Genomic DNA, 16,291 nt, shown 5'->3' on the forward strand with positions numbered 1-16,291 from the left:
GGTGCATAACAGCTGGTCTTCTGTATAAATAAAATAACAAATTTTTTCTGTAAACTTCAAATTTTTGTCACATATTTTGTTTTTATCTCAGATTAGGTATGCAAAGGTCAAAAACAGGTTCAGTTCAATTTTTGTTTGTTTGTTAGTTTGTAGCAATATCACAGGTAAATGGTTGAGCAGAATTTCTCAGAACTTGGTATTAGAGTTCAGGGATACCTGGGTTATGCATTAGGCAGTATATTATTATATTAGTATGCAGTAGCGAAGTGATATTAAGGAGACCAAAGCAGAAAGTGACAAACTTTTACCTTTCTTTCTTTCTTTCTTGCGAACGGGCCAAACTTAGAACCACGCCAATACCACTTCACTTCCTTCCTATCATCCCTTCTTCCTTCCTCTTTCTCTACAGTGCCTTCATTCTTTCAGATTGTTGCGCTCATCTTTCTTCGGTCCATCTTCGCCCTCTGCGCTCTTTCTTTTCTTCAACAAGAACTTTTATGTTGGAAATTCTTTTCCTGTATTGGTCTCTATCACGACATTCTTCATCTGCAATTCCTAACCTCTTGAGTTCTTCCTTCAACTGCTTGGCATATCCCCCCTGGCTTTTCAAGTAGTATATTTTATTAAAAATTTGTTTATTTAACCTTGCTGGATCCATTCTGACCATGTGTCCATAGAATCGCAGCCGTCTTTTCCTTATTGTTGTTTGTAGGTCTTCTGTTATTTTGTATATCTCCTTATTGGATCGTAATCTGTAGTTTCCCTCTACCACCCTTGGGCTGTAAAACCTCCTTAATATTCTCCTTTCAATCTTTAGTAGTTTTTCCAGGTTTGTTAGTGTTGCTGTCTCCATCCCATACAGAATCACTGGTTTTAACACAGCAGGGTCTTAGTTTGGCATTAATGGAAAGATTCTTTTTGTTGTAAATGGCTTTGGTGGCAGTGTTTGGACTTTCCAACTTAAGTCTCCTGCTGCTTTGTGACCTTCACGTTGCCATATTTTGTCTTCATTGTTCTCTTCACATAATTCCTGCCTGTGCTCATCTCTGTTTTTGTGAAGGAGATTTTTAACCCTGTTTTCTCGGCTATCTCCTGTAGTTCATTTATCTGTGTTATTGCTTCCTGTTCTGTCTCAGCGAAGAGTGCCAAATCATCAGCAAAGGCCAAACATTTGGGTTTGACATGTTTATTTTTACTACCTATTATAGCACCTGAGTCATTATGTTTCCACAGTGTTTTCATGACCTTATCTAGAACCACGTTGTACAGTGTTGGTGATAAGCTGTCACCCTGTCTCAGACCTGTTTTTATCTGGAAGGGTTTGCTGATCTCTCCTCGAAATTTCACTTTGGATATGGTGTTTATGAATGTTAACCTAAGTAAGTTGAGTGTTTTTTGATCAATGCTATATTGTCTCAAAATGTCCATCAATGTGTGTCTATCTGTTGAATTGTATGCTTTTTGAAAGTCAATGAAGGAGTTGAAGATGTTCTTTGATCACGCATTGTAATATTTTATTATCATTTTTAGACTCAAGATTTGATCCTGACAAGAGCGCCCTCTCCTGAAGCCACCCTGATACTCTCCCAACTTGTGGTCAGTTTGCTGTGTCAGTCTGTTCAGTAGGAGTTTAGGAAAATCTTATACGTGACAGATAAAAGTGATATTCCTCGGTAGTTGTTGATGTCTGTTTTCGGTCCCTTTTTATGTAGCGGGTGTATTAAAGCCACTAGCCAGTCCTCTGGTATTTTTTCATCTATTCCAATATTCCGGAACAGTTCTGTCACTTCATTGATAAAGGCATCATTGGCTATATTCCACAGTTCTGCAATTACTCAATCTTCACCAGATGCTTTGTTGTTCTTTAGGGAGTTTATTACTTTGCTTGCCTCTTCCTCGTCTGGTGGTTCGGAATCTGGATTCTGGATTGCCCTTCTCGATCCCCAATTTTTCCCATGGCAATTTACAAAGTACTTTGCAGGGATCTCACAGTTATCTTTAATGTTCAGGGCAAGAGCCGTTCATTTTCTTGAAATGCATGCTATATAGCCCTTGATTTTATTTTTAAAGACCCTATGGAATAATCTGGTGTTGTTTTTCTTGAAGTTTTCATCCATTTCTGTGACTTCTGCCCTAAGGTGTTCTCATCTGACTCTTCTCAGTGTTTGGTGTGTTTGTTTCCTTATTTCTCGTGATTTTTCCAAATTTGTCACAGTCTTATTCTTGTTCCATGATTTCCACGACTCAAATCTTTCTTTGATTACATTTTTGCAAGCTATATTCCACCATACATGCTTGCTTCGACGTTTCATAGATGCTAATTCAACTGCTGGCTCCTGCAGATTTTTTGTCACCTTAGCTTTTTCCTGTCTTCTTCCCTCTTTTCTTGGATGAGTAATTCACGGTCAATTTTTGGCACTCTATTGCCACAGGTATGTGTTTTTCATCTGGTTATGAAATTCATCTTAATCTGTGATAGTTACAATCTGATGTTACATTAACTGCTTTTCTAACTTTGACGTTATGAATTTCCTTGTAATTGTTCTTGGTTATCCCTACATGGTCCAGTTGAAATTCGCCTAGCAAGGGGTTTGGTGATACCCATGTTTTCTTTTTGTTGGGGTGTGCTTTGAAATGGTTAGACTTGAGTTATAAGTTGTTCATGTTGCATAAATTGATCAGTCTTTCTCCGTTTTTATTCGTCCTATTGTATTGTATTGTATTGTATTGTCCAACTATTTCAATGTACTTCCTTTCCCACACTTGTGTATTTAAGTTCCCCAGGAGAATTTTGATGTTATTTTTTGGGATCTTTAGTATTTCATCCCCCAGTTTGTCCCAAAACTCTTCAACCAAATCGGGGTTCTTTTTATTATCCTCATTTATTGGTGCCTGAGCGTTTATCAGCGTGTATTTCTTGTTCGCTGATTTGATCGTCATGAGTGATAGTCTTGAGTTTACACTTTTGAAGTCGACTTATTGTTTACTACAAAGGCTGTTCCCAGTTGCGGGACTTTTTCATGATCGTTTTTCCGGTCTTACCTTTGAAGATTCCGAACCCATCTCATTCAAAGGGTTCTTCATCCATGTACCGTGTTTCCTGGAGGGCCGGTATTGAGATGTCAAGTGTATGTAGCTCCGCTGTTAACTGTTTGTTTTCCAACCTGAATAAGGGAGTTGATGTTGAATGTTCCAAAATAGTATTTTCTCTTATTCTTGAATTTAGCAGTGTTCTTGTGGTGCTCCGATTCACTCACAAGCTTTAAAATGTCAGGCACTCTGGAATCTGAAACCCTGATTTTGTCTTCAGGGTAATTTAATTCGTAAGAAGCTTGTTCCATGATATTAATGTTCATTTTAGGGGTTGGACATAGTCCAACATTGTACAACTAATGTTGTTAGCCTTAGAGGGCCTCACGATGTTTTCTGGCAAAAGGCAGGCATTTCCTCCTACCTTAAATAGGTATGGTTTTCCGACCAATACTCGGGTGGCTAATTGCAATGATTACCCACTGGGCGATGGGGTCGCCACATCCCTACGCCTATAAACTTTTTCCTTTAATATTAACTGTATCAAAAAACTGTACATACTAAAAGTTATACAAAATATAATTTATAATTTTTTATGTTTCATGTATTTTACTGTATACAGAATAATAATGAAGATTATTAGAATTTTCACACACTTGCAAATACGGTCTTTACAGATCTGTCTAAAACATGTATTCAAAAATTAAAGAATATCCCTTTTCCAGTATGTTATCTCAGATTCATTTTTATCATACAAGTTCATGTAATGGAGATAATAATCACAAATTTAGAGTTATATTGATAAGTCCATCAAAGCTGACATGGAAATGTTGTTCTTGCATGTTATAAATCTCATTCCGTATTGACGGTTATAAAAAGGAGGATAATATAAGACTCTTTTATTTGTGAAGTGAAATGTTGTTCTGTCATTACGGAACGAACCAACATGTATTTGATACCCACTTCTGCAGTTGATCCATTTTTCTCAATCATGTCACTTGTGCCCCTTGGTTTATCACCCCTTCGTACAAATATCCAGATAGCACTTGTAAACTGTAAAGGTGTTTTGTCTAAGATATGTATGTTTTGAAACTTACATGTTATTTGCATGGCGAGAATAGATAATAGTTCCTGGTCTAGTATGTTGCCATTTCTTGATGGATGCAGTACTTTTGCATCTATCTTTTGGCACAGGCCAGAACAAAATATAGCTTCCACTCCCAGTCTCGTCCACAGCTGTGACAGTATGGGAGCTGCTGGGGTATGGGTAGTGCTGGGTAATGACATTTGCAACATGACTAGTATGTCTGACTTTACAAAAGTTGTTGCTGATATGGTCAGTGGTGCTGCAAATAGCACTTTCTGGCCCATTGAGGAAAGCAATGGCAACATTCCTCACTCCTCATCTTGTCTAGTATGTCTCAATTTGGTGCCACCTTTGGTTTTTGTTTTTTCTCAATAACCGCATAACCTTCAGTAATACTGTAGGTTCCTATCAGCCTCTGGGCTGATGACCTAATAGACAGACAGCACTGAATCTGATTAATTAGATAATTTAACCAATCAATCACCGCAGATCTGCAGTCAGGGCAGTCACTCAGGTGGCAGATTCCCTATCGGTTGTTTATCTAGTCTTTTCTTAAATAATTTCGAAGAACTTGATAATTTATTGAATATCTCCATTGGTAAATTATTCCAATCCCTAACTCCTCTTCCTGTAAGTAAATATTTTCCCCAATAAAATTCCAACTTTATCTTCATATTGTGATCTTTTCTACGTTTAAAAACACCACCCAACCCTATTTTTCTGCTATTGTCATTCCATGCCATCTTCTCCTTTAGCAGGTTGGCAATCCCTATTTGCTAACATGGCGGGACCATGCGCTTGGTCTTCCACTGCTAAGCAGAGTCCTGGAGGGGCGTGCCAATCCAGCTAATGAGCCCAAATAGCACATCTGGGCGATACTCTGCAAAATGCACACGGCCTAACCACCCAAAAGCTGGTTCTATTCCTGTGATTGTAAGATCTGCAGCCGTGAAAGCCATTTTTTATAAAAATAAAAATGTTAGAAAAGACTTGTCTGAGACAGTGTAAGACAAAACCAATTGGAATAAAAATCAAAATTAGGTGCCGATGACCTTCGATGTTAGGCCCCTTAAAACAAGCATCATCATCATCATCAAAAATCAAAATTTTAGAACAGACTTGTCCAGGACAGTGCAACATAAACCAGAAGAAATAAAAATGTCAGAACTTTTTTTCTATTTGTTTTATGTTGCACGGATGCAGACAGTCGTATTATTATTATTATTATTATGATGATGATGGTGATGATGATGGGAGAAAGGTGAGCTAGGATTGGGAAGGAAGCGACCATGGCCTTAATTAAGATACGGCCACAACATTTGTCTGATGTGAAAATGAGAAACGGAAAACTACCTTTAGCGTTGCTGACTGTAGGGTTCGAACCCACTATCTCCCAAATGTAAGCTCACAGCTACGTGATCTGTACCACGCAGCCAACTTATGTGGTGAAGTAGTAGAACAACAGATCTGTTTATTCAACCCCATAAATTTTGTGTGTGTACAAGTTGAGTTGTAAATGACCTCGCTGTACAGACAAATATGCTGAATATAAATATATAACCTGAACAGTATAGATGTTTAGACTAATTGCATCTCATTGGATGGTATTTAAATGATAGTAGTTCAGGTAGCGAACACTAATTAGCTAAAATTGCTTATGATTTCAGGAAACTGAAGAGTCACACACCGTTCCAGATCAGCAAATTGAAAGCAAACCAAAGGATGTGCCACAAGTTGAGGAGAAACCAGTTACTGCTACCTGGTTCCATTGCCAGAATTTAAAACGCAAGGGTACTAAATCATCTACAGCGCTGGGTCTATATGATCCTTATCAACGGAATCCTCTTTTTGCTGGTGGAGATTTCTGTGCATATACTGAACTTATGGACCTCTGCCATCACTTTCATCCCACTGTCTCACTTTTTGCCAGCAAAATTCTTCAAGGTATGTAGACTGATCTTAAGAGTATTCAGAGTATTGACTACAGTGAAACCTCATTAGTGCTTTCCTCATTAACACGTTTCCCTGCTTAGCACATCATAAATTCGAAGTCCCGATTCTTAATACCAATATAAATGGTCCGTTATTGGACATTATAAATTTTCCAGCTAGCTCATTCTTGGTTGCCAACGTTTCGCCCTCGTGTGCTAGGGTGGGCTCATCAGTTGGTACCTAGCACACCTACCAATACGCTGGCCAGTGCATACCGTGGAGGCCACTGCGTAGGCTAACTGGAGCCACCGGCAGTGCCAATGCACTAAGAGACTTTGTCTCATCACTAAAAATTGATGCCTGCTTGGCCATCAGATGATATAGATGTTGATTCCCATAGGGAATCTGAAATATTTGTCCTGAATGAGCAAATTTATAATACCAATATAAATGGTCCGTTATTGGACATTATAAATTTTCCAGCTAGCTCATTCTTGGTTGCCAACGTTTCGCCCTCGTGTGCTAGGGTGGGCTCATCAGTTGGTACCTAGCACACCTACCAATACGCTGGCCAGTGCATACCGTGGAGGCCACTGCGTAGGCTAACTGGAGCCACCGGCAGTGCCAATGCACTAAGAGACTTTGTCTCATCACTAAAAATTGATGCCTGCTTGGCCATCAGATGATATAGATGTTGATTCCCATAGGGAATCTGAAATATTTGTCCTGAATGAGCAAATTTATAATATCAATATAAATGGTCCGTTATTGGACATTATAAATTTTCGTCCCGGTTCTTGTCGTATTTAAATCTATATAAAAATACTTTACAAATAAAAAGTATTTATATGATCCTCCTCTTCAATACAAAACAATGTCTATACATGTTTCAGCTTATTCTGAAGGCCATCCTCAGTAGAAGTTCAATGTTACATTTATACAAACAAATAAAAACCAGTGATGAAGTGTGTGGAATTCAAATACAATGGTCATGATTGATAAAGTAAAAACATGTTGAGCTAAAAAATCCTCTCGTCCGAAAATTAATCTGACTTTTTAAAAAGCGAAACACTGTGTTGCGCAGCATAGTGAGACCGTCAATATAGGGAATTAAGTGTGCATCACCTGTAATGGGAAAATAAGAGAGAGTGAATGGATGGAACAAAAACCAAAAATATTGTGTGAAAAGAAAAGGCTCAATCAACTTACTCGTTAAAAAGGCTGTCGTCTCAAATGGTATGACCTTGTCGGTCTCATGTCACTTAACACTGAGCTTGTGTGTAGCTTACAGCATGTCAGAGCTGATGTGGTTGGGTGGGAAAGCGGAAGGGGGAGGGGTAAGGTACGGGAGGGGGATATTGAGGGAAGGGCGGGTCTAGTTCTGGAACGTTGGTAGTGAAACTCGTTTTTACTAATAAATTGTTGACAAATGAACGGGACAAGGGTTTCCAATAAAACATTTTTCTTCTCGTTGATTTCATTTAGGTTGTGTAAGGTATTGTTGTATTGAAATGAAATGGCGTATGGCTTCTAGTGCCGGGAGTGTCCGAGGACAAGTTCGGCTCGCCAGGTGCAGGTCTTTTGATTCGACTCCCGTAGGTGACCTGCGCGTCGTGATGAGGATGAAATGATGATGAAGACGACGCATACATCCAGCCCCAGTGCCAGAGAAATTAACTAATTAAGGTTAAAATTCCCGACCCTGCCGGGAATCAAACCCGGGACCCCTGTGGCCAAAGGCCAGCACGCTAACCATTTAGCCATGGAGCCGGACATTGTTGTATTGATCAATATCAATATAAATATTCTCCAGTATATTGAGTAAGGGACCTTTCTGTTCATAATGTAAAACCTTTAAATCCTGGTCAATTGTGTATTTATGATTTTGTTCCTTACAATGTTCGCTCATGGTTGAGTAGCGGTTATATTTCAAGGCGTTAAGATGTTCGGTGTATCTTATATTGAAGCTATGGCCTTTTGTCCCACGTACATTGAAAAACAAGACTGGCACTTTAATTTATATATCCCAGAGTTCATAAATTTGCTGTTGCCATTGACGGCATGGGAATTAAAAACCTTTTTGCATTGGTGTGAGTGGCCTTGTAAGTTATTTTTAAGTTATGCTTTTTAAAAATATTAGTAATTGGATATATGTTATTATTACTGAAGGTAAATGAGGTAAATTTCTCTTTAGGGGGAGGTTCCTTTTCCAAGGTGGTCTTGGGTTTACTTCTAAATTTATTAAGAATTTTGTTCGCGAAGGCTTTATTGAAACCATTACATTCAGCTATTGTATAAATGGTGATTTCTTTTCTAAAATTCTTACGAGATAAAAGAACATTAAGTGCTCGGAAAATCATGTTATTAAAAGCTGCCTTCTTATCCGTCATGAATTTTCACTATTACCACTTAGTATGTTCACATTTTTCCTAGCCATTAAAATGTTATTTGTCATCCCCTGTGAAGCAAACTTGATTTCTAACTCAGGTAAGAGTCATCGCCACAGTTGCATGATTACAGAAAAAGTGAGCCTATGTGTGCTTGTATTCCATTCAGAAGTTAGAAATGTATTTTGTGTTGAGTGGCACAGTGAAGTTTTTTCATGTGCTACGGGAGCCTACATCTGGATTAGGAACATAATCGTGTGAAATTGACTAGCATGGTCCATATTTGTCTTGTGATAGCATAGATTAGCTACTATGCTATGTCTCACGTCGTTCCATCTTAAGTGATGGGTCGACGAACGAGGCTTCTCCACCAGTTCCGGTCTCTGAACTTCTCTCCTTCTTCAATGTTTTCCAAAGTATGTCGTCGCTGTTCGATGTCAGTCTTCACCATGTCCTTGTACCAGAGTCTTGGTCGCCCTCTTAGCCTTTTGTCTTGAAATCTTGTGTCGGTAATCTGTTATCTCCCATGCGTCGCATATGTCCATACCATCTCAGTCGCTGCGCTGTTATTTTGTCCTGCAGTCTCACAACTTGAGCCTGCTTGTGGATTCCCTCCTTACGGACTCCGTCCCTCCGTGTTTTACCAATCATACTACGGACAAATCTCATTTCTGATGCCTGGATTTTACTAACATCTTTATTTCTCATGGTCCATGTTTCGCAACCATAGGTCAGGATTGGTACGTAATAGGTTTCATATATGACTCTCTTACATTTTGTTGGTATTTTCTTGTTCCATATTATGTCTTTAACTATTTTGTAGAAGTTGCTACCTGTCTGAATTCTGTGGAAAATTTCCTTGTCTGTAGAACCAGTATCAGAGATAACACTTCCAAGATATTTGAATTGATGGTTCATCTGTAGCTGTTTCCCCTCCATTTCAATATGTCCCACTGGTTGTCCGTATCTTTTCATAACATAACCCCACTTTTCTCTTGGCTGAAGAGAGTCCATATCCTTTAGCAGCTTCTGTCCAGGATTTTATTTGTTCTTGAAGGTCTTCTTTAGAGTCTCCCCACAAGCATATGTCATCAGCAAACAAGATAACTTTCATTTTCTTACCTCCAATGGTTTGGTGAACTTTTCTCTGAATCTTGTTTATCACAGTGATAAAACACTGCTCTGTCTTAATCAGATTTTATATCAAAGGTTTCAGTCATTCCTACAGGTGTTTTGACTTTACTATGGGTTTCTTCATACAAATTCTTGATCCTGTGTATCATGTCATTCTGTATTCCACTTTTCTTCAGTGTTTCCCACACCTTCTCTCTGTTCACAGCATCAAATGCTTTCTTAATTTCCAGAAAGACTAACCACAAATCTCGGTTGTGTTCATAGTATTTTTCCATTAACTGATGGACGGTAAAGATTAAATCAATCGTTGATCTCCCCTTCCTGAATCCATACTGTTCTTCGAAGAGGTTCTCTTCAATATGGGGTCTGATTTTATGCTCTATAATTCTTTCATGAAGTTTACCAACTTGAGATGTTAAAGTGAAGCCTCTATAGTTGAAACATTTCTTTCTATCTCCTTTCTTGAAAATTGGAATTATGATGCCTGTTTTCCAAACAACTGGTACATCCCCTTCTTTCCAGATCTTACAAAAATGTCTGTAGATCCGATGTTTTCTAGAAATGCCCATAGCCTTGATCATTTCTCCATTAATTTCATCAGCACCAGCCGATTTTCCGGTTTTGATGTATTTCCAGGCATATTCTACATCAATCCATGTTAAGTCCAACCTGTTGTCAGAGGCAGACTTGTATGAGATCGTACTGTTTTTTTCGTGTAGGCTGCATGCAATTCACATTTAGCAATTCATCAAAGTAAGTCGTCCAAGTCTCTTTGATCTTATCATCTTCAGTGATCAGATTTTCATTATCATCTCTTAGGTATTTGGAGTGTTTTTTATTTCTTTTTCTATTTTTCATCTTTTTACATTAACACCCTCTTTCAGTTCATCACTCCACTTCAACCATTTCTCTCGTTCTTCTGTAACAACTTGTTTTGCTTGTTTTTTAGCAACCCTGTATAGTTCCCTATTATGGTCAGTCCGGTCCTTGAAATATTTTCTAAACATGTTGTTCTTGTTCAGGACAGCAGTTCTTGTTCTGTCATTCCACCCTGGAGTTTCCTTCCATCATCTTGTCCCACTGGTTTGTCTATATACCTTCCCAGTTATCATTACTAGATTTTCTTTCAGATCCTTCCATTCCTCCTCAGCTGTTCTTTCATCTGTCTTTGGTATTACTGTTTTGATGTTTTCTTGGAACTCTATTATTTTATCATTGTCCTTCAGCTTCCAGGTCTTGAGTTTCTTTACCTGTGTGGTTCTTACTTCTTCTTACTTCTTTTATCTTGTTAAACTTGAAGTATCAAATGAGGAGTCTTATGATCACTTTTCAGAGAGAATAGGAATCACTTTTACATCTAACAGTCTAGTTTGTAGTTGTTTCTCGATGAAAATATGGTCTATAAGAGATTCACTTTTTCCATCCCATCCATATCTTGTGACCTTATGGCTTTTTTGTTTTTGATACCATGAGTCCCCTATTACAAGTTTATCCCTCAGACAGAGATCAAGGAGTCTAGTTCCTTCTGGGTTTTGTGGACTGCATCCATGTGCTTCTAGAATACTTTCAGATCCATCTCTCACAGTCGCTACTTGAGCATTCATATCCCTTATGATAATCGTTCCATCTCCTCTTATTCTTTCTTCTATGTCTTCAAAATGTTCTTTTTCCTCACCTTAACAACCAGTCTGCAGTGCATGGCACTGAATGATGTTGATGTTCTGGGAAGAATCCAATTTTAGCATTATGTGAAGAATCCGATCAAAAACTACATGATCTTTCATTTGATGATCCGTAACAACACCAATTCCATTTTTTGTTTGATCTCCACCTGACCAGAATAGATGATATCCCTCTCTGAGGTCCTTTGATCCTTTTCCTTTCCACTTGGTTTCACTGAGTCCCAGTATGTTTATGTTCTTTGTTTTCATTAAGTCTACACATTCCTCTATTTTGCCAGTTAGTGTCAGAATGTTCAGTGTGGCAATTTTGATTACAGTCTCATATCGAGTTTTGTGTGTTCTCCTCTTTGGTTGTGATGAAACATCGGGTATTGAACCATTATTAATATCATTACCAAAGAGGGAATTAGAGTCATTATTCTGCTTATTACAATATTTCCATCCGAGGCTTCGTTAAGTTTTGAAAGCAATTCCAAATTATTCAGAAGTTGACTTGCTGGGCCTATCACTTCCGAAGATTTTTCTGTCAGGGTTATCTCCCTTAGCCTTTAATAGTCCCCTATCAACCTGCAAGGCAGCAGGCCCTGAGTCAGTTCTCAGGGATCAGATATTGCCTCTTCCGCCAGATCCACCGTACCAGTGATTTTCACTTCCGCCTTCACTGCCATTGAGGTCTTCACCCGTATCCCTCGGCATGGGTTCTGTGTTATACCCTACGGGACTGGGTCCCCGACTGAACTCAGCCATCCTGTCACTCCAGCCTACTGAAGTGTAGGGTACCCATCCCCGCGACGTGGATACGCCAGACAGGAATTACTCAAGTGGAGGAATAGGGAAGATGACCCTATCTCCCTTGAGCCGAGTTAATGGTTGTGTATGGTGCCACAACCAAAGGCGATAGGCTAGGTACAGATACGGAAAAAGTGAAAGTCCTTTCTAATGAAGAAAAGATTAAAATCTTTCAGAAAGTGGACTGGCATTCGCACCTTTAAGCGCGCAGAGTTCGCGAATGTTGAACTCGCACCTTCGAGTTTCGACTCGGTCAAAGTTTTCAGAATGGCAGCCAAAGTCATTCTGTCGCAGTCGTACCATCGCACATGGCCAAGTATAACCGCCAATTCATTGTCTAAGAGTGTGATCAGAAAATAATGTTTCATAACCCACTGCTCCAAAATAAAAGGCTTCTACAGTGGAACCTCGATTATCCGTTCACAGAAACTACGTCTTCCCGGTTATGCGTTCAAATTACGTGGTCCCACGAGCATGGTAATTAAATCACGTTGTAAAAATCCCCCGTTATCCGTTCCTCGAAGAAACTATTTCCCAGATCAACCATCCAGAAATTTCAGTCCCATCAACGCTAAATCCTCGATCAAGTGTTTTTCAATAAACTTTATCTCACGAAAGGACAGCTAAGGCATACTTATGGATCTTGGCATTAACACCTCGTCATTGCGATAATTAGAGTAAGTAGGTACTGTACTGGAAAAGCGATCGGCGGTGAACTTGCATAGGTGACCATCTTAGCATCGCATTCGGGTGGTATTGTTTAGAGAATCTCGGAAAGTGGCCACAGCAACTGTAAGGAGACACAGCGCATTTCGACAGCTCTACTTGCCATAGAATCTCAAGGATAATTTAATAAAACCACCCATTCAATACATATGGATCTTGGCGTTAACGCCCCGTCATTGCGATAATTAGAGTAAGTAGGTACTGTACTGGAAAAGCGATTGGCGTTACTTGTAATAGCTCTACGTGAAGACGGAACGAGTTATAAAGCGTCCACATTATGTCCAGGGTTAGGTGTTATATTTTACTTTTTTCGATTGTAATGCCGAACAGGTTTTCGGCACTTACCTCAGGGCACTGTATAGTCACTGTGCTTTCAGGCATGAATCAAAACTGTTCCTTCTTAACACAAATCTAGTGTTTTAATATTATCGTATACCGGTACGATCATGTTATCGAGACCAGAACAGATGTTACACCTTACATACAAAAAGCCATGGGAGGTCGTGGGATCGCCTATTACTGTTTCAGTCCTAATATAAGATTGGGAATTTTACGTTTTCGTGTTAAAATGTCAAAAACCGCACAGTCGTTTTATTTGCGCATGATACATTTAAATGATTTGTATCATTTCCAACTTGCACTGACATGTGCAGCGAGTGCGCTTTCTAGCTGAGTTCAAGGTCATGAATAACCATAATTTCTGAAGTTTTGATGAATTTGTTTCCCTTCCCAATTTGATTGGATTGAATATAATTCATTCGAGAACTTTCGAGTATCGATACTTACATTCAAAACCATGTTCTCGAGTTCAACATAATCTTTAAAAGTCGATGTAGGCCTAATTTACGTGGTAAAAGATTTCCAGAAACTGACTACGAGCAGTATACCGTAGATTATATTACAATGGAAGATTAAGAAAAGAGGGGATTTTGCTATCATGTTGGGCGGTTTTGTATCTAAAGTGCTTCATTTTCTTCTTCTTTCTTGCAAACCTACCAAACTTAGGACCACGCAAATACCACTTCACTTCCTTCTTATCATCCCTTCTTCCTTCCTCTTTCTCCACAGTGCCTTCATTCTTTCAGAATGTTGCGCTCTTCTCTCTTCAATCCATCTTCCCCCTCTGCGCTATTTCTTTTCTTTATTTTATTTTCTTTATTTTATTAGATGAGAGAATTAAAAACAACTTGTGGTCGATTGTTGTTTGGCTTGGCGTTATTATATTTTTCAAAGAGTTTGGTTAATCAAAGTTGCTGAACTGAAAGATGCTTTCATGGGAAAATGTAAAATTGAACATAAAGTATCAAGATTTTAACTCGCGTACCGGTAATTAATGTTTGATGCCGGTTCAGTGGTCTAACTTGCTTGCCTCTCATCCGGAGGGCCCGAGTTCGATTCCCGGCCACGTCAGGCATTTTTACCTGGATATAAGGGCTTGTTCCAGTTCCACTCAGCCTACGTGATTACCTTTAATTGAGGAGCTATTAATGGTGAGATGGCGATCCCAGTCTAGAAAGCCAGGAATAACAGCCGAGAGGATTCGTCACACTGACCATATGTTATCTCTTAATCTGCAGGCCTTCGGGCTAAGCAGCGGTCGCTTGGCAAGCAAAGGCCCATTGGGGCTGTAGTTTGGTTTGGGAGTGTTTGTAAGATTATAATTATACATATTTCTTTTTTGTGATTTTTAGCCAAATTGTTGATGGTTTTCTCATTCCTGAATTTTCTGTTTTTCCATGTTGTACGTTTTATTTTCGTGGTCTCTCCAAAAATGGAGAATCAAGGTTCCACTGTACTTACATTTGTTTTAGAACGAGTGTGATCTGCAATAATACATGGATATTTTTATTGGCCCCCGTGCATATGTTTTCACACTGTTCAGTGCATTTGTTATTTTATAAGCCCCAACAGAAAAGGTTTTCATATTTGTTCTCTCGGGTTTTTCACACCTTTCAATACTTTCCTTTCATCTTGAAAAATGGCAGATATAGTTTTTCACTCTACCCGCGGATACACGACGTAAAATGCCTTCATAATTCCAGTATAAAATGGTCCATTATTGGACATTATAAATTTTCCAGCTAACTCATTCCTGGTTGCCAGCGTTTCGCCCCACTGTGCTAAAAATTAAATATGTTAAAAATTAAATATTTGAAAAGGAGGTTCAACCTATTCAATACTTGAAAGAAATGCAGTAATCACATTCCTATTTAAATGGGACCGGTTTCGACCTTAGTCCAGGTCATCATCAGCCGTAAAAACATGTACAATGTTTATGAATATTGGAGATCAGTTTCACACTCTGATAGGCACAAAGACACGACACCACATTCTGTCATGCACAAAGTCACAACACTATCAACTAATATACGAAGATCAAAAAAAAAAAAACTTGAAGTCGCAGACGAATAGATTTGTAGTAGAAAGCCGCCAGCTCCTGGTGATCAGCGCGGCACATTCAAGGTCATGCGCAGCGGTCGGACGCCAAAATAGAGTGGAGAATGTTATGAAGGTCCAGAATTTGTTACGGTTGCGGGAAGTTAAGCACGTATATAAAAATATACGACGCAAATCAAGTACTCATTCAATTATTCTGATTTGCGTCGTATATTTTTATATACGTGCTTAACTTCCCGCAACCGTAACAAATTCTGGACCTTCATAACATTCTCCACTCTATTTTGGCGTCCGACCGCTGCACATGACCTTGAATGTGCCGCGCTGATCACCAGGAGCTGGCGGCTTTCTACTACAAATCTATTCGTCTGCGACTTCAAGTTTTTTTTTTTGATCTTCGTATATTAGTTGATAGTGTTGTGACTTTGTGCATGACAGAATGTGGTGTCGTGTCTTTGTGCCTATCAGAGTGTGAAACTGATCTCCAATATTCATAAACATTGTACATGTTTTTACGGGTGATGATGACCTGGACTAAGGTCGAAACCGGTCCCATTTAAATAGGAATGTGATTACTGCATTTCTTTCTTTTAAGTATTGAATAGGTTGAACCTCCTTTTCAAATATTTAATTTTTAACATCAATAATTTCAATACGGAACAATGAAATTTTTATCTTTAAATCCACTGTGCTAAGTTGGACTCATCAGTTGGTAAATAGTACACCCACAAAGACGCATGGCTAGTGCATACCGCGGAGGTCACTGCATAGGCTACTTGAATTTTTGGAAATGAGACAAAGTCTCTCAAGTGCATTGGCAATGCCGGTTACTTCAAGTAGCCTATGCAGTGGCCTCCACGGTATGCACTAGTATGCACTAGCCATGCGTCTTGGTGGGTGTGCTATTTACCAACTGATGAGCCCAACTTAGCACACTGGAGTGAAGCACTGCCAACCAGGAATGAGTTAGCTGGAAAATTTATGATGTCCAATAACGGACCATTTATATTGGTATTATAAATTTACTCATATGGGATAAATATTTCAGGTTCCCTATGGGAACATCATCTATGTCATCTGATAGCCAGGCAGGCATCAATTTTTGGAAACGAGACAAAGTCTCTCAA

The 16,291-nt window shown here is 39.0% G+C and overlaps 1 protein-coding gene across 1 annotated transcript in view; it reads left to right on the plus strand.

The window, feature by feature from the left end:
- LOC136874214 (CCAAT/enhancer-binding protein zeta) overlaps positions 1-16,291 on the plus strand; it is a 129,956-nt gene that overhangs the window by 59,875 nt on the left and 53,790 nt on the right. The window contains exon 10 of the mRNA XM_067147859.2: positions 5,785-6,061. Within this exon, the coding sequence (XP_067003960.2) occupies positions 5,785-6,061 (277 nt within the window). The remainder of the gene's footprint in view (positions 1-5,784; positions 6,062-16,291) is intronic.

The sequence above is a fragment of the Anabrus simplex genome, chromosome 1 (assembly GCF_040414725.1).
Source record: "Anabrus simplex isolate iqAnaSimp1 chromosome 1, ASM4041472v1, whole genome shotgun sequence".
NCBI classification, from domain to species: Eukaryota; Metazoa; Arthropoda; class Insecta; order Orthoptera; family Tettigoniidae; genus Anabrus; species Anabrus simplex.